Raw genomic sequence first — 25,824 nt, 5'->3', positions numbered from 1 at the left:
AAATTAGAGAATGAATTATTGTTAGAGAAATACACTGCATTGGGTATAATCATCAGTTATGTTGTTTTGCATAGTGTAAATCATTAAATCAGGACACACTTATACAAATGCAAGGCCTTTTGGGACAAAGTATTGATTGAGGCCTTATTTTATCAGCTTTTCTTCATTTAATAACTGACAACAGTGCTAGGGGAATTTTTTATCCACTTCTGCATTTTGTTTATAATTCATACACCAAAAATAAAAAGAAATTGTCGAAATAATACAATTTTGCCAGTTTGTTGGAAAAACAGTGATTTTGAAAGCTCCATCACATTTTAAGAATTTAAATTACCGATTACCATTTGAAAAAGGATGAAAAGTACATCCTGAATACAATATGGAATGCTAAGAATGTTAGTGAGTAAACAATAGATGGATTTGGGGAATACATTAACCATGATGGGGCAACTTAGGCTATACAAGCATATCATCATCATGGGTTGACTAAGGCTATTGACCCAAATATTAATTGTCCTCAGTGCTCTGGATATATGTTATCTTTCCTCAGCTTCACTTTGGAAAGATAGCTAGACACATCCAGATCACCTTAAAAGGGATGGTTTGTCTCATCACCTTCACAACCACTAATCATGAGCCGATTACAGATAACATTGAGTCATTTCAACAAAAGGATATTAGCATGAACATATCAAAATTAGTCTCATATTGACTGATTTCCATTGAAATAGTAATGCAAGATATCAAATGTTGTTCCACTTTTTTAAATGATCAGAAAAACGACAGCTGTTCACCGTGTTTTCTACACTTGTTTAAAAGGAATCTCAGAGATTCTTGGAACAGTAACCAAGCAAAACAAATCAATTACTATATTTATATTTTCACAATATCTGAAGCAAATTTGCTCATATAAACCTCACAATCTGTATATATGTGTACTAAATTTTTTTCCAGCTTAAAAAGTATTTAATATCTAAAGCAACAACTCTTTCACTACTGAACCTGCTCTTTAACAAAGTTATAGTTCTTACCAATTTACAATAAAGTCTTCATCATCTTTGCTAAAACACTGGTCATATCTCAGCACAATCAGTACCAGTTCTTTGTCTCTGGTTCTCGCATCTGAGTCACATTCAACAAGTCCTGTTTGCCATTGAGAGTAGTCCAGGTCCTGAGGGCTTGGTCTAGGCATGGAGGACCAGTCACTAAGACATGGAGCAAGAGAACGGACCAGACGTCTACAGGTAGCCAAAGGATGAAAGACAGAGGTGTAGGACGAGGCACTGTCTAGGATTTGATCCAAAATAGACAATTTCTATAGTTTTGAAAATGAATAAAAAATAAAAATGCTATGGATTTGATTATCAGAGTAGATCTATGTAAAACATGCATGAATGATGTTTAGATTTACTGTTGAAACAACATTTTGAGATGCTGCAAACCTGAACAAGCTTTCTCAGAAAATTAGTAAATTCTGATAAAAGCAAATATAATGCTACTTAACTGATCATTTCAAAGGAAAGAAAGCAACTGAAATATGAACTAAATGTTCATGTACAGCATATTTTGAAAATTGGATTTCTATAATTTTCCACAAATTTGGCCCTATATTATGCAAACTTTAGGATACATAGCCAGTATACTAATTAGAGTGATGGAACAATATTTCATTCGGTGAATGATAGATGTTCTATTCAACTTATCTTTGTGTTGTTGAAGACATCCCCTACCCTTTCACCTCATGTGCAATTTTGTACAATCACCATTGTATAAATGTTTTCAATTTTCACACCCTTTGTCAAAACATCCAAAACGTAAACTCACTTGGCACTTTTCGAAAGATGACTTTTCCAGCTTCGTGGAGCAAGCAAGTAAGGTACATATTGCAATTGAAGCTAGTTCTTGAGGCAGACCATGGTGATCAACCTCACCATGGCTGATACGATCCCTGAGACGAGGACCATCAGGATGAACTAAAAGATCCATCAGCAGGTTCTAGATTCAATTCAAAACAAAATGAAACATGTGCCTCAGAGGTAGCTGGTTGTGGACTTTCATTGCCATCTCAATGAGAGTATTTGAGGATAGTTACATGAGTGCAACAGCCAAATTTGGCTGAACTTTCCATCTTTGCTTCTAACGCTTCTGAAAACTCAATATGACAATGTAAAATTTTTCAACCTGGTGGATCTGGGTGCAGATAGTACAATGTTATAGTCTACTCTGAAATAAGCATTTTCTTTACTTCTATATAAAGTGATCTCTTGCTTCTATATAAAGTGATCTCTTGCTGGGCTAGAACCATGAGTGTTCCTGGACAGTTTGTGCAGTCGTTCAGTCTGCATTGTTATAAGGAAAGAGTTAAAAAAGTATTAAAGCATTCCAGCCTGCAAGCGGCATTGGGGGACAATAGAGGTATGGGGTAATCCATAATTAATCCCTCATACCGGACAGAGTCAGCATGAACAGTTGCTACTAATAGTATTCAATTCAATTAAATAGATCTTTTAACCATCAGATACAAAACAAATACAAACAAATTGACAAAAAAATATATATATTAAATATATACATGAAACGATAGTAGGGTGAATCCCAGAGTATTAGTAATTATTGCTAACCCTGGATGACCCTTGGGTACTAGACATAAATGTAAATTTCATGCTTAAACGTAAGTCCTATTGAAGTCATTATTAATCACCTCCCTTATGTGGAATTTATTTATTCTTTTATTCATGTATCACCATTGAACAGGGTGATCATTGAATCAAAATTTACCATTTCACTCTGGGTTCTGCATAAAATCAATGTACATGTAAAGATATACAGTATTAAAGGGGTACTCCAGTCTAAAACAATATGATTTGAATAGATAAAGAAAAATCAGACAAACGAAACACTGAAAATTTGATAAAAATGGGACAAGAAATGTCGAGGTTATGACAATTTAAAGTTTTGCATTATTTCTGTGAAATAGATCTATGCAGGTCTTCAAATATATTCCATGAGGAAACTGATGTCATATCCCCACTTGTTCATTTGTATTTCATGATCAATATCAAATTATATTTTAATCAAATTTTGTCTTCCAAGAGTTTTAAAACTTGGATTAACAACTAATTTAATGCCTGAGATATTCACTGTTGCAACTTATTTTATTAAAAGGGAGACATACCATACCCACATGAATGAAAATATGACATCTTTATGATTTCATGTAATACTGTAAATTTTAGCAGTGTGGAAATTTGCACGTTTTTCGTGGCAATATCAACAAGCGCGAATTTATGAGCATCTATTTTAATGCAAGTTTTGAAACGCCGGTTGATTGCGTGGATCTTTTTGGCAAAGAGACTGCATAATTGACCTATAGAGGGCGACATATAACCAAGGTTGAACGCCAAAATCATATGCATTGCGAGAATTTGTTCCAATGCGATCATTTTATTTAACAGTCGCAGATCGGTATTTAAATTTTAAAATTATGATTTTGCTTAAAATATTAGTTGCTTTTGCTGTTTGATTGGTGAGTGTTTCTGTTTTAGCTTTTAAAACATCTTGTCGATTGCCCAGGTTTGTTGAATGATCCCATGCACTTTGAATAACCATAATCCCCCCGGTCCTTAACCGATGCTCTGCCTTCCATACCAGGCAAGCAGCGCCTCCGTTTTGCATTCCCTGATGTCTGCCCGCAAAGAAAAGTTGCGCTAAATGTTACAAAAGCTCATGTTTGGATCAAAACAATGCTGAATTACACCGCTTTAGAGCTAGAATTACGATCAGAAAATACAATTTTGTTGCGGAAATGTTAATTAAAACCACAGATGGGAAGAAGTGACCTTGTGATTATGGAGTGAGCAGCGCGAATTCAAGAACCCGCAAAAATAACTGCATTTAGAGTAGCGCAAGAAAGAGGAAAGTGGGGATGTGATATCATCAGCCCATCTTCTGAATATTCATGACGACCTGCATTTAACTTTTTTTCAGAAAACAATATAAATTAATAACTTCATTATTTGATATCAGATTTTGATGAAATTTTAAGCATTTTACTTGGTGAATTTTACTATTTAGATACAATTATTTTCACCTCAGAGTACCCCTTTAAGGTTGACTTTGATCATGACTATTCCACTGCACTCAAAAGGCACAAGTAATCTTCTAAACATATAATGCTACATACCATGAATGGCTCAGATATTGTAGGTATAAGCAGGTTGGGTGCTCCGTCACTCAGCTCAACACATATCATCTACCAACATTATACATTAAAAAATGTTAATAAACATAAACAATATTGCAAACAATGGGTGATGTCAAGTTCATTGTTGGAGTTGAGGGTGTGAATACAGTTAAAGGTCAAGTCCACCCCAGAATTTTTTTTATTTGAATCGATAGAGTAAAATCAAACAAACATAATGCTGCAAATTTCATCGAAATTGGATGTAAAATAAGAAAGTTATGACATTTTTAAGTTTCGCTTATATTTCACAAAACAGTTAAATGCACAACTCAGCAATATGCAAATGAGAGAGTCGATGATGTCCATCACTCACTATTTCTTTTGTTTTTTATTGTTTGAATTATACAATATTTCAATTTTTACAGATTTAACAATACGGACCAACTTAACCATAAACTGTTAAAATAATGGTAATTCTACATGTTCAGGGAGAAATGCAACTTTGTTTCATTTGACAAGGAGGAGAAAATAAGAATATTTCATATTTCATATAATAAAATACAAAAGAAATAGTGAGTGGGTGACATCATCAGTCTGCCAATTTGCATACCGACCAGGATGTGCATATAACTGTTTTGTGAAATTAAGCGAAACTTTGAAATGTCATAACTTTCTTATTTTACATCCGATTTTGATGAAGTTTTCAGTGTTTTGCTTGTTGGATTTTTCTCCTTTTTTTCAAATCAACTTTTTGTTGGGGTGGACTTGTCCTTTAAATTAGGGGAAAAAATCAAATGAGGCTTTTAAAACAAAATCACATTGTTGATGGCTCAATACTTAGTGACATATCAGACCAAGTAGAAGCCTCATGAAAGTGCAGCACTACGGATGGAGTAGAAACTCCCAACCAAACTGTCAATACTGAAATCAAAATCATGTTGTGACTTCAAATTCAAAGAAATAAATCATCATAAACGTTCATAAATTTGTATTTCATTTTAGTTTTAGGATACAAGTATAAAGTTGTCCTTGCCTGAATTTAAAATCTCCCTTTAAAATCATAGTAATCACTGAGTTCTCATTAATTCAGGGCAATGTTTTTTCACCTTGTTAACCCTTTCAGTATAAAATGATATTAATAATTTTGATTTTTAAGAATTTAACATTTGTTTTTATAAATAACGAAAATAGCAAACTCTATGCTACACATATGGGATCTTAGCTTGTCTATGTTGGACATGCTGACATGTGCAAAGACAAATTTCTTACTTTTGTACATCAACATGGATATCATTATAATTGTCATAAAGCCTTATTAGTTAGGCAGGTTTAAAATACTCACCTCATCAAATGTTGTGAACAGTACTGTGGACTGAAAGAAGAATGTCAATTACTGTAAATGACAGGCCATGTACGTGAAGTAAACAGATATTTCTTTATGATTTCATCATATCTTATGTTACATTCACAATTTTGTTTGTTTGTGTTGCTTTCATGTACAGCAAATGCCAGATATAAAAAAAATTGAAATTATGGACTTGTAAAAAAGGGGGGAAAATAAAGACGTTCAATGCATGGGGATCATCTACATTAATGTAAATATAAAAGCTTAATGCCAGTTTTCCATTTCATTTGTTAAAGCAAAGAGGTAAACTTACATATGAAATCATATATGTGGTATATGTGGTGTAAGCAATAATGTATTGTACCTGAAAATAACAGATTTATTGATTTCTACTGTTTCTGGTACCTTAGATACTTTCTCATTGAGAGCACATTCTCAAGCTGCTGCCACACTCAAGGAGCTCTCCTATATTGCGGGGTCAGTGTCTCTGGACTGTATTTTGTGAATGATTTTTATACCAATTAAGAGTCATCTTAGGATTTACTGACCCTGCACAACAGATTTTTTTAGCTTTTCATGAATCAGAGAATCGGGAGATGTTTCAAACTGGTTTGGTTGTATCTCAATATGTACTGTTAGCAGTGTTGTTTTACAGTACAGTGCATCCTATGGAGTGCTCACAATGTGATGAGTCAAAAGACTATGACTTGAATGGTGCACTGACAAAGGCCTCTACCAAGGATAATCACATTTGAATAGAATCTTAGCTCATTGTCATCACTTCTCAGCAAAGGCAACAAAGCACATCCAGTATTCAAGATCACCCCTTATAAAAGCATTTGACCTTGATCCATCACACCACTATAAACACACCTTAAAAGGATGTACATGTGATTTATGCCACAACATTGGGAAAATTTGCAATCAACTTGAAATTACAAATCTCCTACTGGATGTGGTCAGTAGTGGATTTGTGAAAAGAAAAGATGTCATTTCATGAGCTGCAACATATGACCTATGATCTGCGGAATCTGAATTCAAACTCAACATGCATTTTAGTGTGATGTACCTGCACACCTTAAAAAAAGAATCTGTCCGATATAAATCAAGTTTTAATGTTGTGGAAACTAAATTAGAGACAAACATACAGTGCAAGGCTTAATGGCCCCTCTAGACTACATGTACGGGGTATGAAATAGTAGGGTTGGAAAAATGACTGCTACCTGTCAATGCGTATGGTCATATTTTTTAGTGCTGTTATCGATAACCTCTTTATCGCTAGTTTTGTCAATAATCCCATGTTTTTTGCCACTTAGCAATATTGATAACCTTTCTCTCGTTGTCAATAATACTCGCTATTACGTAGGGACATGACAGTGATTTGCCGTGATTGCGAAAAACGGACGGAATTCACGGAAACAGCCTTTTGAAAATGGCTTTTTAAAAGGAAAATCATGGAAAATGTATTTTTCCTCAAAATGCACAGAACAGCAACAGAAATTACTCCAAAATCTCAACAAAATATGAATACATACTATAGCCACAAAACACAATCTCACTTCAAACATCGTGACTGCACTTGACTCCACTCGATCGTATCGACTACAGGTATCACAGGCCTAATTCAATCCCCATAGACTTGTGTGTTAAAGTGGTACCTAAAAAGAATTCCTTAAAAATAAGGAGGGAATTCGAGGGTTGAATGTTTACTATCTGTGGATAGGATAAATGTCTGACATTCCATATCTGACCAGAAAAGGGTACACTGTACCTCGACCGGCTCATTTTAAAAATAAATCAGCATTTATGAAGACTACACCTGACGGGATCAAATTCATCACTTTAGAGAGTCAAATGGCCCTAATTCTTCCGCCCGTAAAAATTAAGTTCCACAGTGGTGATATATCTTTCCAATTTGGAAAAAAGAAGTTCAGTAGGTGCCCTCCCTAGAATCAGTGTTAGATTGTCAATCATATTCATTCATTTTTGTCAATCAGCAATATCAAATTAAAAAATTTAGAATGGGTTGGGTCGAATGAATATTTTTTGACTGCCAGTTGTAATTAGGCCCGTGTGACCCAAAAATAAGTACCAACTAACATAGAAGGCAGCACAAGACAGTGTGTTGCTGCCCTCTACGTTCAAAGATGTACAGCACAATATCAAAATGGTGGATAGATGAAAGTCGTTGACTGCTCAGAACGATGTCCAAAAAGCCCCAAAATTATCGATAAAACTTCATCCAACCCTAAAATAATGCTAATATGTGATAGGTGAGGATGTATCTATGTTTGTTAAAAGATGTTATGTAATCTTTTACATTCGATGAACGCGGATTTTAAAGCATTCTTGGTACAGTGGCAGTTACAAATTTTGACCAATGCGAGTATTGTGAAATCATTAATATTCAATCAATGTATAAAGAGTGTGTATTGATATGTTTTTTTGTCGATAGTTATCAATATCGGTAAGATAATTTTAGTGATACAGTATATCGACAGAGAATTTTCTTAACGATAACAGCACTAATGTTTTTATATCTTTGTAGCTTAACAAATACTCCAACCTCATCACATACCAACATACACATGTAGTTTACAATCACACAAATTATACATGAATAACAATTGTAAATAGAGTTTGAATAATTAGGGTACCCCTAAAAGATGAAGCTTAATGAATGGGGCATCTAATTTATAATATGTACAAAAAAGGAAAACAATATATAAATACAAACAACACAGAAGAAAAACAGTCACTAAACCAACAGGGGGGGGGGGGGAGTTGTTAGGAAAAGGGTGTAAAACTGAAGATGAATTATGTGATTTATTTGGCATAGGTTTATAAGAGAACTTTTGGGTTTGGTTTTAAATACAGCAACATCACTATTGGAAATTACAGTGGAAGGTATGGAATTTCATATCTGAGGACTAACTGCTCTATATGCGGCATAAAGAGATGACCGATTGACTACTACTGGATAATGGAATTTAGGGTGGGAACAAGTAGTGTATTGATGGTAATCTTTATCATATTGAAATAGATTTATCATATTAAGGGATGCTAGGTTGTGTTTAACATACAGTAGTACACCAGAATTGCAATATGAAGTTAATGAATCAAGATTGTCAACGTGTTTAATCTATAAAATAATGACGGAGCTAAGTAGAGGGAGTTTAAACAAATACATTAAGTCTCTTTGGGGAGCGCATGTACATGTGATTTGATTTTGTAGTGCCACAACTTGCCCATGCGATGTTGCCATAATAAATATAAGTAAGTAATCAAGAATTGTAAAGCATAAGCAAGTGTTCTTCTGTAAGAGTATTATGTAATTTAGCTAATATACCTATATCATTTGACATCTAGCAGTGTTCATTCAATGAAAACAATTTGTCAACAAGTATAAATCCTAAAGATTTTACAGAATTACCATTTTTAAAGTTACTAATTTCAAGTTACACAGTCCTTTGTTTATGCTTTCCATGTCATTATCCATGATTAATGTAGTGATATCCTTTAATACATTAATAGGCTCATTATTTATAATTTACTCTGGAAACAGATAAGCAATAATAAGAGTTCAAGCGAAAGGAGATGTCACCATTTCATTGTACATGTTAATCATACATTATGACCTTGTCTCTGACTATTGTATATATAGAGTTGTTTTACATCCTGTATAGATGCTATTCTTGGACAGAATGCTGTATTTTCAATAGAAATGCTTCGAATAATAAAAAAAATCATGCAGGCAATGCCTGGATCATTTATATAATGAGACAGTCAATCAAGGTTACTTTTTTGTTCTAAATTCCTAAAGGGTAATTGGAAAAAACAGGTGTTATAATGTTTTGCCTTTTTATTGTCTTCAGTTATTTTTTACACTTTTATTCTCAGCTTAACCCAAGAAGCCCACTCTCCCTTTTTGGCATGTTATTTTTACCATTAAGATTACTAATGATATCCTGTTATTACTGTAATGGGCTCATTAAAGTGCTTTTTAGAGAACAAGTAATGTCAGTTCCACGAAAATGAGGTACATTGGTTCAGTTGATATAGTATTAGTCTCATGATCCTGAAAAACATGTTAAAATACAAGTCATCACCCTTTTTAATGACTCCATTGACTGCATATAAAAACCTTTTTTAAAACAAGTGGAAGGCCTCTGACAGTATGCGATTATGTGATTCAAAATTGCAGCAGTGCTGACTTTGAAAACAAAGTTGTTTGTTAGTTCTAAGAAAAAGAATCATTCACAAAAAACAAAATTCATATGAAAATGAACTTCCACCTTCATCATGTGACCTAAAACTAATGAATACCCTTGAATACTTGTATGTCAAAGCATACTTGTGCCAAAATTTTAAACATTATGCGATTCAAAATTGCAGCAGTGCTGACTTTGAAAACAAATTTGTTTGTTAGTTCTAAGAAAAAGAATCATTCACAAAAAAACACAATTCATATGGAAATGACCTTCCACCGTCATCATGTGACCTAAAACTCATAAATACCCTTGAATACTCGTATGTCCAAGCATACTTGTGCCAAAATTTTCAACATGTTGAAAATTTGGGCACACATTACAAATTTGTGAACCATTTGTAAACTATGCCCAACATAAGCGCAACATAGCCATGCCAGTGCGTGCCACTGCTTGGAGCAAAAAATAGTAGGCACATCCCCGGGGAAGTGACACGCATTTCACGACTAGTTTATGACAAGTTCAAGACAGGGCTCTAATACTCTGCGCAAAGGCTAAGCATACTTCACGCATAGGCTAAGTAACTTCATGCATAGTTGTAAATGATATGCGTAAAATCGTGCGTGCAGACCATTTGATCAGTGTAAGAGGTCCTGATCAACAAACGTTGAGGGCATCAACACCAGGGACCCGTTGCATAAAACTTTTGCCATAAAAGAGTCAGGCAATTTTTTAATGTGTAATTTTCAATGGCATAATTTTTTGTTTGCCAGAGTTTTTATGGCAAAAAGTTTTATGGAACGGGTTCCTGAACGTTAGAATATTTAAATTTGCACTAGATACGTCATAGAATAGGGTGTCGAGAATATTTGCTGAAAGCATGTCGGGACAGTGTGTGAACAGTGCATGAAAAATGTCGCAACTTTGTCGTGAATGTGTCAGGACAACGCGTGCACTGATACAGGCAAGTTGTTCCATAAAATGTCCCACACTGGCACGCTTAAATGCGTGCAAATGTCAATCGGGTATTTGACCCACATTCCACAGAAAGGAGACTTTTGAAACATCAAAAATTGGCAAGGTCTTACAGCAGTCTCCAAAATAACTGAAATTTGTCATCTCTGTGGAATGGCTCCAAAAGACCCCCCAAAGTACTCTGAAAGACTCAATACTTCTTTTCTGGGCTTAGAATAGTCCAGTAGAGATCTTTCAATGGTCTTTCAGGGATCTTTTATGTAACAAGTGATCTCTCAGAATTCTTTCCATGTTTTCCTGGTCTTTCAATGCTCTTTTAATGATCTCTCATGAGTCTTTCACAATCTCCGCAAAAATCTTGAGACTGTCAAAAGATCATGGAAAGACTCTTTAGAAGTTTGTAAGTTCATCAAGAGACCGCTAATAGACTGCTGATAGACCATCAAACAACCATTTTCCTGAAAGGCTGTTTTGTACCATTTCAGAAAGTTTTGGGAGATTACAGACACCAGGAAGACTACTAAAAGATCGATCAGAAATCATGAAAGACCTCAGAGATCTTTGAAAGGTCATTGAAGGACCCTTGAAAGATCAAGCAAGTTTCATGGTCTTACAGTAGTCTTTCAGGTCTTGCTCTCTGTGGAATGGGGGTTTAAATGAGCTCATTTGATCCCCTTTTTATCTACTGGATAAGGGCTTCTTAGATAGAGACTTTTCAAAATATAAATACAGTGAATCCCAAGAAAAATTAGTTTTATAACCAATTTTAGTATGATTTGCCTTTAGTTCTAATGAAAGTTTGTTAACATTTTGACCTATCCAGTCATAACTTTTTTACAGGAGGTCAAAGTTTTACAATGCTGTACATGTACACTTTGTCTGACATGTCACTCAACACAAACAGGGCATTTTCAAAATTTTACCCCTACTGACCTGATTTTGACCCCTCAGATGATCAAGATGACCATTAGAAATTTCACACCAAGTTGAAAGTTGTTTTTGTGACGTCACTGAACCCATGAATGTGAAAAATCAAACTTGGCAAATTTGTTGAAGTAGCTGGCAAATCATGACATGAGCTGCCTGACTAGGCAAACAAAAATTGTATGGCTGTCCTCCAGTTGGCATTTTTTTAATTATTGTTGGTCGGTTGGTCTGATATTTTTTTATAAGCAAGGAAATAAAGTGATTTATTTTTTTGAGAAAAAAAATATATAAACAAACATCTACATTTAGACTATGGAACAATTTCCCCCTTTTGTTGCTAATGTCTTGATCACTGTAACTTTTACATCAATAACGGTCGATATCGTAGTCCCACAATTAGACTTTTATGGTGGTGTTACAACATTAACTGGAAACGATTGTTGATAATTTGATCTTTTAACACTGTCAACACCATTAAAGTCTACATGTGGGACTACAATATTTACTAGTGTAACATCATAAAACGATTTTTCAGAGTCAAGAAAGGGCTAAATATTCTAATTTTTGGGGAGTTTCCAACTAAATCAACACAATTTCAAGAAAATGTAGGAAATATATGGCCATTTCATGAATAAAAAGATGTAAAATGTGAAATTTCAGCAACTTTTTGGGAAGGTTTTTTCTTGTCATTTTGTCATTTATTCTATGTAACTTTTGCTGATATTGGATTTTTTTTAAATAAAAAAATAGTCGCAGACAAATAATGGGGTCGGTCAGTCGAGGACAAGCACACAATTTTTCCCCCTATCATACATGTTCTCTCATTATCTCATTTTCAATGAACAAAGTTATATACCTCAGCTGTCAGAACTCTTTCAGGACATTGGTTGGCTTTGGCAAAAATGAGTCTGATCAGGTGTTCAAGAAGAGGGCATATGATCATTATGCAGTGATTATACCTGAAAAACAAGTAAGACCAAAAAAATGCCTGAATCACAAAGACAAAGGAATAAAGAGAGTCAGAAAAGACAAAATATAATAAAAGAATAGAGAGAGATGTAAGAGAGTGGGAAGGAGTGTAGGAGATAAAAAAGAGGCAGAAGAAACAAGAGATAGAGAGACAAGATAATGAAAAACATTTCAGGATCCCCTTCTAAAATCAATTTAACCTTTCAATCATTTTTTATCATTAAGAGTTTCATAATATGTGGGATACACATGCAGTTCTTTTAACAAGCTTAGGAGAAGAGGTGGTTTCATTAGTTTTCTTGCATTAATTAATTTTGACTGAACACACCAAACTGACTTTATGGAGCCTTTCAAATAAAATTAAAAGTTATATTAAGAGTTCATTATACAGGATCATGTGATTCTTTCTAAAATCTGCTCTAAAAAAGGCTTCAAAGCTTATTCAGTAATTTCATGTTTGTTGCTTCTATTGTTTGTATTTGCATTTGTTAAAGTATGCTCCAGATCTATTCATCTAATCCACTTGTCAAAAAATGGGTCCACTTCAAACTAATATAATTTTTGTTTCATCTGGTTTTCCTTGAGTTCGTGAATTTGCCACAATTTATGATAGATACACTACACCCACACGATCCAACTGTTATCTCGACCCTATTGCTTTATGCCTTTCCTTTTCAAACCATAAATGTGAAATGACAAAGAGAAAAAAAGAAAATGTGTTGAAGTATGTCGATAATCGCTCACCCCATTGGCTACCCCCGTGTCCTGTCATTGGCCAGCGAATGTGACATAAGGAAAATGCTACACACTTCTTTTTACTCCCCCCTCTAAAAATTAAAATTAATAAAATAACTAATAAATGAATAAATAAATATATAAGTGAATAAATAAATAAATAAATAAATGAAAAATTAATAAATAAATAAATAATGATACACAATAATAATGATGATGGTGATAATGATATTAATAATAATAATAATAATTTAATAATAATACGATTATTCAAATTAGCGAATAGACGCATTTGCGAGAGAATGAAGGTCCTTACTGCAGATGTATCTAATAGCTTTCCATACAGTCCGTGAAGATCAAGCAACGCGCGCGCCTGTATTCCGCGGGAAATCTTCACAGACACATCCCCAGCAACAGGTCTGCGATTGGCTGACAGCAGCCTGATTAGCACCATAACACAATGTCCTTAGTTATAGCTAAACAACTGCCACGCGGGATCCCCCTATATGCAGGGAACAGCCAAAAAAATATAGCGAGCGATTTTGGGATATGCGCACCCGCTGAAAGAATTGCAAACGTGCACTCATTCTCAACTTAGCACTGGGGGTACAAGACGTGATTTTTTTGTGATTGGTGCACTACGTGAATTTTCCCCGATTAGTTTTAAAACATGGGTAAACAAAAAGTTGGACGTGGCCGTGGCCTTGGTAGACCACGCAAACAAGAGGCTGACACTGCTAGGAGGATGGCAAATGGTTATTACAAGATCAAGGAGGAGAAATAGTGAAAATACCAGGCAAGGAGCAGCGTCAGCGCAGGTCGAGGGACGCTCTCGGGACCGGGGCGACTGGAGATCAGCTCTACACCTCTTGCAAAATCAACCACAAATACCTGTGTCAGGTGAGGTTGCTGATGCTGTTATTGCAAGTAACGTTAGTACTACTGCAGATAGAGCTAATACCGGTAATGCCGTGAGTGTTAGGAATGAGAGTGGTGTGGTGTTACCAATTCCCATGGGGTCATTTGCGAGTATTGTGCTACCATCATACACTAGGCCTAGTGACCTGGATCCCCCTGTAGGTCTCATTCCTTCCGAGAAAGGTTACAGCAAGCTCATCCAATGTATGTTACGAGCTCAATTTTGGACCAGGGGTCTGCAATCAGCAGCAATGCAGATTTTTACATAAGTGCGTTGCATGTGGCATCCCCGGACATAGGAAAGTCAAGTGCCCCAAAATCCTGCAAACTGGTGGCCAGGAGCAAAAGTAGGGATAATGTAGAATTAGGTATCAGTTTTGGTTGAGAAGTTAGTTACCAAATTGAGGGGCTATCCCAACAAAAGGACTGCCAAATTTTTTAAGGTTAGGTTTTATGTTTGGTTTTGACTTGAATTATATGGGCCCCCCAGATGCCAGTCAATTTTCCAAATCTAAAATCAGTGGAACACAACAGGTAGGAGGCGGAGAAGAAAATTCATAAAGAAGTTAGGCTAGGTAGATATTTAGGACCATTTGACAAGAGACCATTGACTAACCTTAGGGTCAGCCCTATTGGTCTTGTGCTGAAGAGAACTGGAGAATACAGGTTAATTCATCATCTTTCCTATCCTACAGGTCTTTCTGTAAATGACTCCATACAGGAGGATGCATGTAGGGTTAATAAAAAATAATAATATAGGATTTGTACAGCGCATGCACGTATCCACCTTGCTAGGTGCTTAAGGCGCTCCTATATTACCTCGGTTAAGCTAGTCTAGCAATTCTGGTGCGCACCGCTTTTTGAGGAATTACTTCCTGCCAGTACCCATTTACCTCACCTGGGTCGAGTGCAGCAGAGTGTGGATAAATTTCTTGCTGAAGGAAAACACGCCATGGCTAGGATTCGAACTCACGACCCTCTGTTTGAAAGGCGAGAGTCAGAACCACTAGACCACAACGTACCCACAAAAGGTTAATATAGTAGGTTTGACGATGCAGTAGACATAGTGGCAAGGATTGGTAGAGGAGTGCAGCTGGCAAAGGAAGACATAGTCAGCTTTCAGGTTGCTCCCTATAACTCCCCGGGATTTTGAATTGTTGGGTGTGAAATTTCAGGGTCTGTATTATGTTGACAGATGCCTCCCCCTTGCCCAAGAGAAGTCAGAGGGTCCCATCACCAGACTTACATTGTTTGGCCTTGAAATTGACACCGAACACATGGAAGTAAGAGTCCCTTGTGAGAAAAGAACACAATTGAAATGAAAGATCGCTGAGACAATGAGTAAATAATCATTGTCTTCAAAGGAGATGCAGTCCTTGATCGGGTTGCTTAATCCAATCTGCAGGGCGGTTAAACCGGGCAGGGCCTTTCTGAGGAGGTTTATAGATCTGACAAGAAAAAGTTCAAAACCGGACAGTGTAATCCAACTCTCAGAGGGAACAAAGTCTGATCTAACAACATGGCTCACCTTCTTAGATGACTTCAACGGGGTGACTGTAATTCGACAGGGTTGCTGGGAGAGCAACTTTGATCTTGACCTCTTCACTGACGCGAGTGGTACAATAGGTTTCGGTGGTTACTTTCATGGCAAATGGTTTTGCGCCCATTGGCCCCCTTGTTCTATCTGGGGATTATTCCATTGCATGGGAAGAGATGGTCCCTATAGCCGTAGCACTGTTGGTATGGGGCTCCGATCTAGCAGGGAAGCGAATTAGACTTCATACCGATAATATGGCCATCAAGAATGTTATAAACAAACAGACATCCCATTACCCAAGAATAATGTCAGTTGTACGGACCATAGTTCTCCAATGTTTAAAGAGAGAGAAAATACTTATGGCAGTTTATATTGCCACAAAAGAAAATGATATTGCTGACTTTTTCTCCTGGTTACAGATGAGCAGGTTCCGCATGCTGGCACGACAGGTGGATGCAGCTCCAACACCAATAACAGAATGCATTTGGCAGATATAGAGCAGGAGATATGCCGGCTTATTTCAGATGCTACAACTAGCGGAACCAAGACCTCGTACCAAAGAGCTATCGACTCGTTCCAGCAATTCCGATTGGCGAGCAAGCTGGATTCGTCCTGGTCGGCGACTCCCCAACAGGTCATGTCATTTATGGCCCATCTGTCACTGAGTGGTAGAGCACCATCGACAATAACACTTCAAATGGCAGCTCTATCATACAGCTGGCTTGACCCAACCACCCATTTTTTTTATCAGGAATATGATTGAAGGATGCAGGCGGGGAAGAGAAAAGATTGGCGCAGGCCTATAACATGGGATGTCCTTGTCAACATTTTACCTAACTGTCTCATCTGTGTAACCCATTATGTGTAACCCACTATCTGTGTAACCCATGTTTCAGGCATCATTTCTGTTAGCCTTTTTTAGAATGCTGCGGGTTAGTGAGTTCCTGGTAGAGGGCACAGGTGGGACGGTGACAGGACCCTCCTTGACCAAGACACAAGTGTTTTCCAAAGCTCTAAAGAAGCTTACCTGTTGGTTACCATCCTATTCTCAAAGACAGATCAATATGGCACTTCAACAACTCTGAAAATAAAAGGAAATGGATTGAACAGCAGCTGTCCGGTAGGGGCGATGATTAGATATCTGAAAATGAGGCCAATGATGCACGGCCTTCTCTTCTGCCACGCAAATGGGTTGCCACTAACTAGGTATCAGTTTAGAGCAGTTGAGGAAAGTCTTAGGAGTCACAGGCTTTGAAGCAGAGAAATATGGGACCCATTCCTTACGAACTGGGCCGCCACTATAGCCGCTATTGAAGGAGGGGCAGAAGAACAGCTTCAAGAAATGGGAACATGGCGGAGCAGTGCGTTTAAAACATATGCAAGAATTTTAAGGGAACTGAAATTTCTATAATTATGTTTATGCAATCAAGCTTATGATTTTAGTTTCTACAAGTATGAGGTATAAGCACTTGACTTTAGAGAAGCTCAATTTATGTTACGACCAGGAAGAAAGAAGCGTGGAAAGTTTGTCATTTAATGCTAGGGCGTATCCCATTGAGTTTAGCAGATAATACAGCACAAGAAAGTGAATTAGAAATCTAATAATATTTCAACAACAAAAAAATTATGTAAGCACACATAAGGATGAACATGGAAGAAGATGGATAAAGCACGATATAGGAAGTGAACAAATATTGAAAGCTGTAGCAAGGGGAAACCAGCTATATAATTATGCACTGTGGGGGGGGCGTGGGTTCACCCAAGAGTTGAAAGATATATGATGCTTGTGATATTATAATTTTGTTGTCATGCAGGACCAACAGGCAACCGGGATCTGGATCGTTGGAGACAGCCTTGTGCAAAGGGCCGGAGAGAGGGCAAAGGCTACAGGTCTCCAAAACCTTGAGGTTCAGCCAGGGAGCCAGGTCCGGTGGTTCAGAAGGGGAACTACACTGTACATTTCAAGGCCTTGAAATGTATGACCTGGCCAGGTCTGTATAGTCTCTGCTCAAGCATCACGCTACCCAGACGTGGTGATTCTTAACGCGTACACCAATAACATCGGTAGACACCTAGTGAAGAACTGCAGGCAGGCGGTCCAAGAGACTCTCCTGACGATCAAACAGCAGCTTCCGAATAGCCACATCTGCTTTTCTGAAATCGTACCAAGGCTATTTTACTACGGCAGAGCAGATGGTCCGCACTCTCAATCAGCATTGAACAACTGCCGCAAGACTGTCAACAAATATGCCCGGGGAAAGGTGAGGAGAATGTTACCAGTATCTTATCTGCATCACATCATAAGTATACAGGATCATAGGCAGTATTATCAAGATGGGGTACACTTATCTCATAGTGGTAGCGATCTGCTCATAAAGGACTTCCGGATTGCTCTACATTCCTTGGCTGTCTGAAGGGTAACAGTTCAGGCAGTGCAGCCACTATGAAGATGGCAAAAACAAAAAATTGGAGGGGAACGCATCTTGCTGTGTCTCCTGGCTTGGAATTCCGGATAGATTTCTTCCTCCCAGCAGGTCACATGACCAGGTTCCCCCTCCAAGATTTCACATTCATGTCTTGAAACCTCCCCCCCTCCTGATACACGAGATAACTATAATATTCAATAGATGACAAATGTATAGGGGAACCGCCCCAGGAAATACCTGTCCTGGGGTCCCAGTCAGATGTCTTCCTTCCAGCAGGCCATGTGACCCGGTTCCCCCTGCAAGATTTCACACTCATATACGCCTCTCCCTCCTATATCTCTGACACTCGAGATAAACATAATATTGAATAGATGATTATATAGGGGAACCAAACCCCGGGAAATACCTGTCCTGGTCGGATGTATTCCTTCCGCAGGTCACGTGACCTGGGGTGGTATTCTGGAACACTGTCATAACTTTTGTCATAAATTTTGTCATTTCTCTTCGAGATGTGACACCGCTATGATTGTCACAAATCGGTATTCTGAACATTGTCTTTCCCTTGTGTCATATCTCTTAAAGTTCCCGCCCATCTTTTTGGAAGCAATCCAATCAAAATCATTGTTAGTTCCCAGTGAGAGCCCTTCTAGCCAATAGGAAGGCCCCATGACAGGTAGGGCGTATCCCCAATACAGTTGCTGGCATCGCGCAACTACGCGAATATTGATGCGCTTAATTACAAAGAGAGACAGGGAGCTGTGAAGGATTTTAGAGAAGTAGAAAAAGAAGGAAAACAGAGAAAAAAAGGAGGAATTAATATGTAGGGCCTAACTAATTGTAGCATGAAAAAATAATTTTGAAAATTGTCATGGATGATGAGTGAAACTAATACCACAATCTAATCTAAACAATATCATTATATGCTTGACATTCAGTCAGCAGGGTATCGTGATATTTGGTACTAAAAGATATGACAAAATTTATGACTGCTACCCCCCTGTCATAACTTTTGTCATATCTTTTGCTTGTATAAAAGGATTACGCACATCTAAAGCCGCGTATTTTTGGTGCGCGCTACAGAGATGAGACGAGATTTATGACAATTTTTGTGACAAAAGTTATGATATCCACCAGAATACCAATTTTGTAATATCTCTGAGAAAAGATGAAATATGGAGAAAAGACAATGTTCAGAATTCCGCCCCTGGTTGCCCCCCTTTTCATTTGACCTCCTTTGCCGAGGTCTCCATTGTTTGATTTTGCTTAATGGACAAATATTGTTGAAAATTGTTCGGATTATCAAACTGGATATGCTACAATATGGGAATATCCCCCAGTGACAATAAAAGTGGAGAAATGGCCATTTCATGTGTGAACTGTATTTATTTTTGCAATAATAATAACAATATTATTCATAATAATAGTAATTATAACAGTAATAATAATAATAAAAATATCATTAATAATAATAATGAAATAATTAAAATCATAATAATCATAAACAATAAAATAAAAAAAATAGGCCTTAAACAAACCAAGGCATACACAATACAAGTTAACATCTAATAAAAAAGATGTTTTCTTTTAAACTGAATGACTTTTCACCTTAGTCAAATAGAATCCCAATTCCTACAAAAGTCAATTCTATACCCTCTACAAAAGTGGCTGGTGTTCACTCAAGCAAACAGTATTTTCATGCATTTCAGTATAATTGTTTTATTCATTTATTATTACTTATGCAGCACTTCGAAATCAAACACACTAATATTACAATACTAATTTCAATATCAATATGAAATTAAGTAAAAGTCTATACTATAGACCATCCTACAAATACAACACTGTAAAAGGGGCACACTTTGTAAATAAAAAAAGCTTGGATTTAAATTTAATTTTGGTACTATAAAGACTTTAATTCCCAGTGCTTAGGAACTGAAGTGATTCATTATTCTCCATTGACCTATATTACAAAAAAGTTATGAATCAAGTATCTATATGATACTATCCAAGTCAATTATCATATTGATTTTTTTTTTAAAGATCATATCTGAGAAGCTTACCTTTGAATACTATAATAATTAAGAGCTTCATCCCACAAGGAAATGTGATTGTCACAGAAAAGACCTATCCTCTGAACCTCTTTAGACAGTGAATTTAAATGATCTGGAAATAAAACTAGATGCATAGGAGAAACATAAAATAAAATAATTTCATAAAGACCAGCCCCGACAGAGTTCTCTTGAATATAAATTTCACCAACGGGACTCTTTTGGATTGTGAAGTCAAAACATTGTGTAACATTAGGCATCACTGCCACATTACCGATTGTAACAGGGCCTCTGTGTATAACATAACAAAATGCTCTTATATATCCTCCATGACAAATGTTTCAACTAATCCTAATTACCTGTCATTATTTGACATTTCAGTGCAATTTTTGGAACCATCCTAACATTAACGAAATGATTTATACAAACTATCCAAGAGATGATGTTCTCCTACATTACTAAACTAAACATTTCTATAGAAAGATAAGGCATAAGCAATGTTGTGTCTCGCCCACTTGTGAAAGTAACCAGAGCCCCGTCTTACAAAGGGTTACAATTGATCCAATCAATCGTAACTCTATGGAAATCCATCAGTGTCATAATTTTTTCTCAAGAAATTTAAAAAAATGTCCTTTGTTAACAAATGATATCACACCAAATTGTCATGAAATCAATGAATTTCTGGATATACATTCACATCTAGAATATTTTTAGAACAAACATGCATTTGATATGTTGACTTTGCTGGCTTTCCATAGTTGCGATTGATTGGATCAATTGCAACTCTTTGTAAGACGGGCCCCAATGGCCCGTCTTACAAAGAGTTGCAATATTGTAAAGAGTTGCAAAGAGTTTAAATATTGTAAAGAGTTGCAAAGAGTAAAGAGTTTAAATATTGTAAAGAGTTGCAAAGAGTAAAGAGTTGAAATATTGTTGAGAGTTGTAAAGAGTTGAAATATTTGTAGAGTTGAAATATTGTAAAGAGTTGCAAAGAGTTGAAATATTGGAATTTGGGAAGGCATGCAACAGAATTGCATCAAAAGTTCATCGAATAATAACTGGGATGGAATAACATTTGTCATAAGCGTCTTGCACATAAACTTTAATGTTGACCTCAAAATGACCTTTGACCTTACCATGTGACCTCTGAACACAATAACATGCAGGTCTCCTAAGTCCAGCTACAGCCAAGTTTGGTTAAAAAGTGACTTACAGTTGCAGAGTTATGTCATAACAATGACCTCAAGATGACCTTTGACCTTACCATGTGACTTCTGACTGAAACTTAACATGCAGGTCCCCTAAGTACATCTACAACCCAAGTTTGGGTGAAAAATGAATTACCGTTGCGGAGTGTCATAAGAGTCTTGCACTTGAACTTTAACATTGACCAGAAAATGACCTTTGACCTTACCATGTGACCTCTGAATGAAACATAACAAGCAGGTCTCCTGAGGAAAAATACAACCAAAGTTTGGGTTTACGGTTGCAGAGTTATGTGTCAAAAGAGAGTCTTGCATTTAAACTTAATGTTGACCTGAAAATAACCTTTGACCTGACCATGTGACCTACGACTGCACCATGACATGCAGATCTCCTAAGCACATCAACAACCCAAATTTGGGTGATAAGTGACTTGCGGTTGCGAAGTTGTGTGTCATAAGAGAGTCTAGCATGTAAACTTTTAACGTTGACCTGAAAATGACCTTTGACCTTACCATTTGAACTCTGACTGAAAATTAACATGCAGGTCCCCTAAGTACATCTACCATCCAAGTTTGGTTGAAAAGTGACTTACGGTTGCAGAGTTATGTGTCATAAGAGAGTCTTGCACGTAAACTTTAAAGTTGACCTGAAAATGACCTTTGACCTTACCATGTGACCTCCGACTGCAGCATTACATGCAGGTTCCCCAAGTACATCTAACATCCAAGTTCGGTTGAAAAGTGACTAACAGTTGAGAATTATGTGTCATAATGTTTGTGACGGACGGACAGATGGACGGACGACATTTTGATCCCTTAGTCTCGCCTTCACCTCTGGTGGGCAAGACAAAAATTTATTCAAAAATGAAATGGGAAAAGACCACTGATGCACTGTGAATATTTATATCAATTATTCTTTTCCTTTGTTTGGGGGATTATTGAATGTTTTGGAAGTGTATTTTTTATATATTGAATATGTTGGGGTTTTATATATATATATATATCTTGCAGCCATGGCAACGCGTCTTTAGATGCGTCTTTTTCATTACGCTTCCTCCATCTTCAGCGCATTGATTTCTTTGAAAGGTGAGTTTCACCATCCATATGCCCATGAACAGACGTGTTTTTCACAACTGTTTCAGAATCAGATTTTGAATTCTCTTTTTTTTGTCATATATATATATATATACATATATATATATATATATATTCATGTTTGTTTTTGTCATACATATATATATATACATATATATATATATATATATATATTCATGTTTGTTTTGTAAATTGGAAAATATTCTAATTTTCAATCTTTGAATGTGCATTTTTTATGCGAATAAAGAAAACTCTTACCAGGGAATTTATCATGTAGTAATGGAAGATAATTCTGGAATTCTATCTGTTTCCTATGTGGAATGCTGGATGAATTAATGCCTTGATTGTGGAGCTTGTAGCCAAGATCAGCTGCAACCACTAATAGAAAACTGGCGTATCTAAATTGTAAAAAAAAAAAAAAAAAGTCAATCCCCTCTAAGTAAAATGTTTTTTATCATCTTTAATCAGCACTGCACACTAACAATCATTTACTATTAGAATTACTAAGTTTAAAATGATAAGATGGTAGGGTTTTTTCATATTCAAACACTTCTTTGCATTTGGTGCACCTACTTTGTTAATCAATATTTGTATTAAAAAAATAATGGAAAAAAGTGTTCATTGTATCTTTGAATCATGTCTTTAGAGTATGTTTTTTAAACTTAACAAGTAAATAACAAAGTAAAATACTGAGATTGTATCTTACATAAAATAGACAAGATATCATGAAGTTCAAGTTTACCTTGATGGAATTTCACCAGGTGATGCAAATCCATGCCAAAGAATATTTCTAAGGTTAAGACTTGTTGGAGGTCCAATTAAAACTCGTAAACAAAATAACTGAAAAAAAGGATAAAGAAGAATATGATATACCTTTGATAGTCATATAATCATTTATGAATATTATCGTAAGCATGGTCAATAATCTCTGGAATTGTTGCTACTAGACATAAATAGAAATAATTTCAGATTATTTTCTCCAAAGTACATTCCAAAATGTCATTATTGAACAAATTTCGTATTTTTTGTGAGGGAACAAAAAAATATCATATTTTGAACAATAGTATATTTTAAAAAAACTTAAGAAGGCTACTCACTGCATGACATCCAAAGAAGCTCTGTAACTCTTCTGTTATTAAGAGATCTTTAAGAAGAGATGGACAAGGCTTATTTTTCATCAAATACACCTGCAATGCATATTGATTGAAAAAAATAAATATAAAGTCAAATTAAGAGACTCAATCTTTCACAAATTAGAATATGCTTGATTATTACCTATACAAGGCATTTTAGCAGATGAATAAAAGTCATATTTTGCTCGCTACTTTCAATCCAAGACCGATGGGGTGAACATTTGCCATGTTGCCCATAGGAATGCTGTACAAAACTGCTAGTGCACTTGCGCAGTAGGAGCCAATTTCGATCGCTTATTTCAGTTTGCATTTTGTTCAGAATGCAGTGCCCACGAGCTGGACGCGCGACATAAAATCCCATAGGCCTTCAAGTAATAGCAGACGATCAAAACGTAAACAACATTTCGACATGGCAGCCTCCAGTTTCGCTACGTTAGATGAAGCTGAAATCAGAAAAATTCTGACTGATAAAGACTCGGAGAACACAAAAAAGGCCACAAAGGGAGCAGTTTAATTGTTACGGGCATGTTTGGCAGGGAAGGGTCTCTCCACAGATTTTGAGAAGCAAGAGCAAAGTGAACCTGCAGCTGTTTTGTCCAAATTTTATCTTGAAGCACGGAAAACTGATGGGGAATATTACACAACCACTTCACTCAAGAGTATCCGTGCCTGGCTCAATCGCCATTTGAAATATGCAATCCAGAACTGATTGATATCATTAAAGACACTGAATTCAGCAATGCTAATGTGTCATACAGAGCCGCAACAGTACAACATAAAAAGGCTGGCAAAGGGGATATTGTACACTATCAGAGTGTGGATAAGAAAGACATTGAAAAGTTGTAGCCTACACCTCGGGTGTTTTCGAACAAAACAGCCCTGCTGGATTTCAACAAAAGGTATGGTTTGAGTTAATGATTTATATCTGCCGCAGAGGCAGGGAAAATCAGAGACTTGAAAAAGAACAATTTTTCTGTAAAAACTTATTCTGATGGACGGCAGTATGTTGCTCAGGCAGTTGATGAATTGACAAATAAAACTTGTGAAGATAACCAATCTTCATGTAAAGATGCACGAAGAATGTACAAGACCAAAGACGAGAACTGTCCTGTTGTATTATTCAAAAACTACATATCTAATTTAAATCCTGGGTGTGACGCCTTCTTTCAAACACCTTGATTTAAGTCTAGCTCAGCAGGTCCATGGTACAAAAATTGTTTTCTTGGTAAAAACTCACTTGGAAATATGATGGTGCATTCATCTAAAACAGCAAAACTATCAAAGATGCATACAAACCACTGCCTCAGAGCAACGTGTATATCGATTTTGGATGTTTATTGGCTTTGCTGCGAGGGAAATTTATGCAAATGAAGGAAGTCTTTCATCGTATACAGGCCAAGTGAGTGATGTCAAAAAACAAGAAATATCTTATGCTTTGTCTAATGCACTGAGAAGAAAAGAGCAAACTTCAAGAAAGAGAACGCATCAAATGTTGGCGTCAACATCAACACCTCCTGCAACTGTGAGCAGAGTAAATGACACTGAACCAGGCCAAGGCCCCAATGATGCTACCAATACCATTTAACTAGAGGCAGAGCCTAACTTTGATCTCAGATTTACATTGACAAGCTCACAAAAGGTCATCCTTAATGAGCTGGATGAAATCCTGGAAGATGAGACTCATCCTCATCAGAGCACTAATGTTAGGCATTGTGATGTTTTGACAGCTATTGACATGAACACCAATGTGAGAGCTGCAGCACGTGCCTCTAACACCAATAATGGCAGCACGACAACAACATCTACAACAATGCAACTGCAATAAAGCCCATTTGTCTTAAACAATTGCAACGTAAAAATAAACTACTATAATTTATAGAACTGTAAATGTTCTTTATACATAGTGTTATGAAACATTGAAAGCCGAGTTCATTTACTGACTTTGAACATGTTATGAAACGTTGAAAGCTGAGTTCACTAACCGACTTTGTACATAGTGTTATGAAAGCTGAGTTCAACAGTTTCCATCCCTGGGGAGGAAGTCGAGATCCATATATTGTGAGTACAGGTACATGTTAAGAATGCTATAATTCATTTTTTGTTAATTTCTTGTAGATCCT

At 36.4% G+C, this 25,824-nt stretch overlaps 1 protein-coding gene across 4 annotated transcripts in view; it reads right to left on the bottom strand.

Annotated features, from left to right (window-relative positions):
- Positions 1-25,824, bottom strand: part of LOC129265104 (endoplasmic reticulum membrane-associated RNA degradation protein-like) — a 52,586-nt gene that overhangs the window by 16,005 nt on the left and 10,757 nt on the right. For all 4 annotated transcript variants that reach the window (XM_064101733.1, XM_064101732.1, XM_054903095.2 and 1 more), the window contains exons 5-13: positions 23,669-23,758; positions 23,314-23,411; positions 22,830-22,969; positions 20,284-20,398; positions 12,495-12,597; positions 5,526-5,555; positions 4,184-4,252; positions 1,825-1,995; positions 1,032-1,315 (exon numbers count right to left, since the gene is read on the bottom strand). In XM_064101733.1, the coding sequence (XP_063957803.1) occupies positions 1,032-1,315; positions 1,825-1,995; positions 4,184-4,252; positions 5,526-5,555; positions 12,495-12,597; positions 20,284-20,398; positions 22,830-22,969; positions 23,314-23,411; positions 23,669-23,758 (1,100 nt within the window). The remainder of the gene's footprint in view (positions 1-1,031; positions 1,316-1,824; positions 1,996-4,183; positions 4,253-5,525; positions 5,556-12,494; positions 12,598-20,283; positions 20,399-22,829; positions 22,970-23,313; positions 23,412-23,668; positions 23,759-25,824) is intronic.

The sequence above is a fragment of the Lytechinus pictus genome, chromosome 7 (genome assembly GCF_037042905.1).
Source record: "Lytechinus pictus isolate F3 Inbred chromosome 7, Lp3.0, whole genome shotgun sequence".
NCBI classification, from domain to species: Eukaryota; Metazoa; Echinodermata; class Echinoidea; order Temnopleuroida; family Toxopneustidae; genus Lytechinus; species Lytechinus pictus.
Note: the sequence above shows the minus strand (reverse complement) of the source record. Positions and strands in the feature narration are given on the sequence as shown.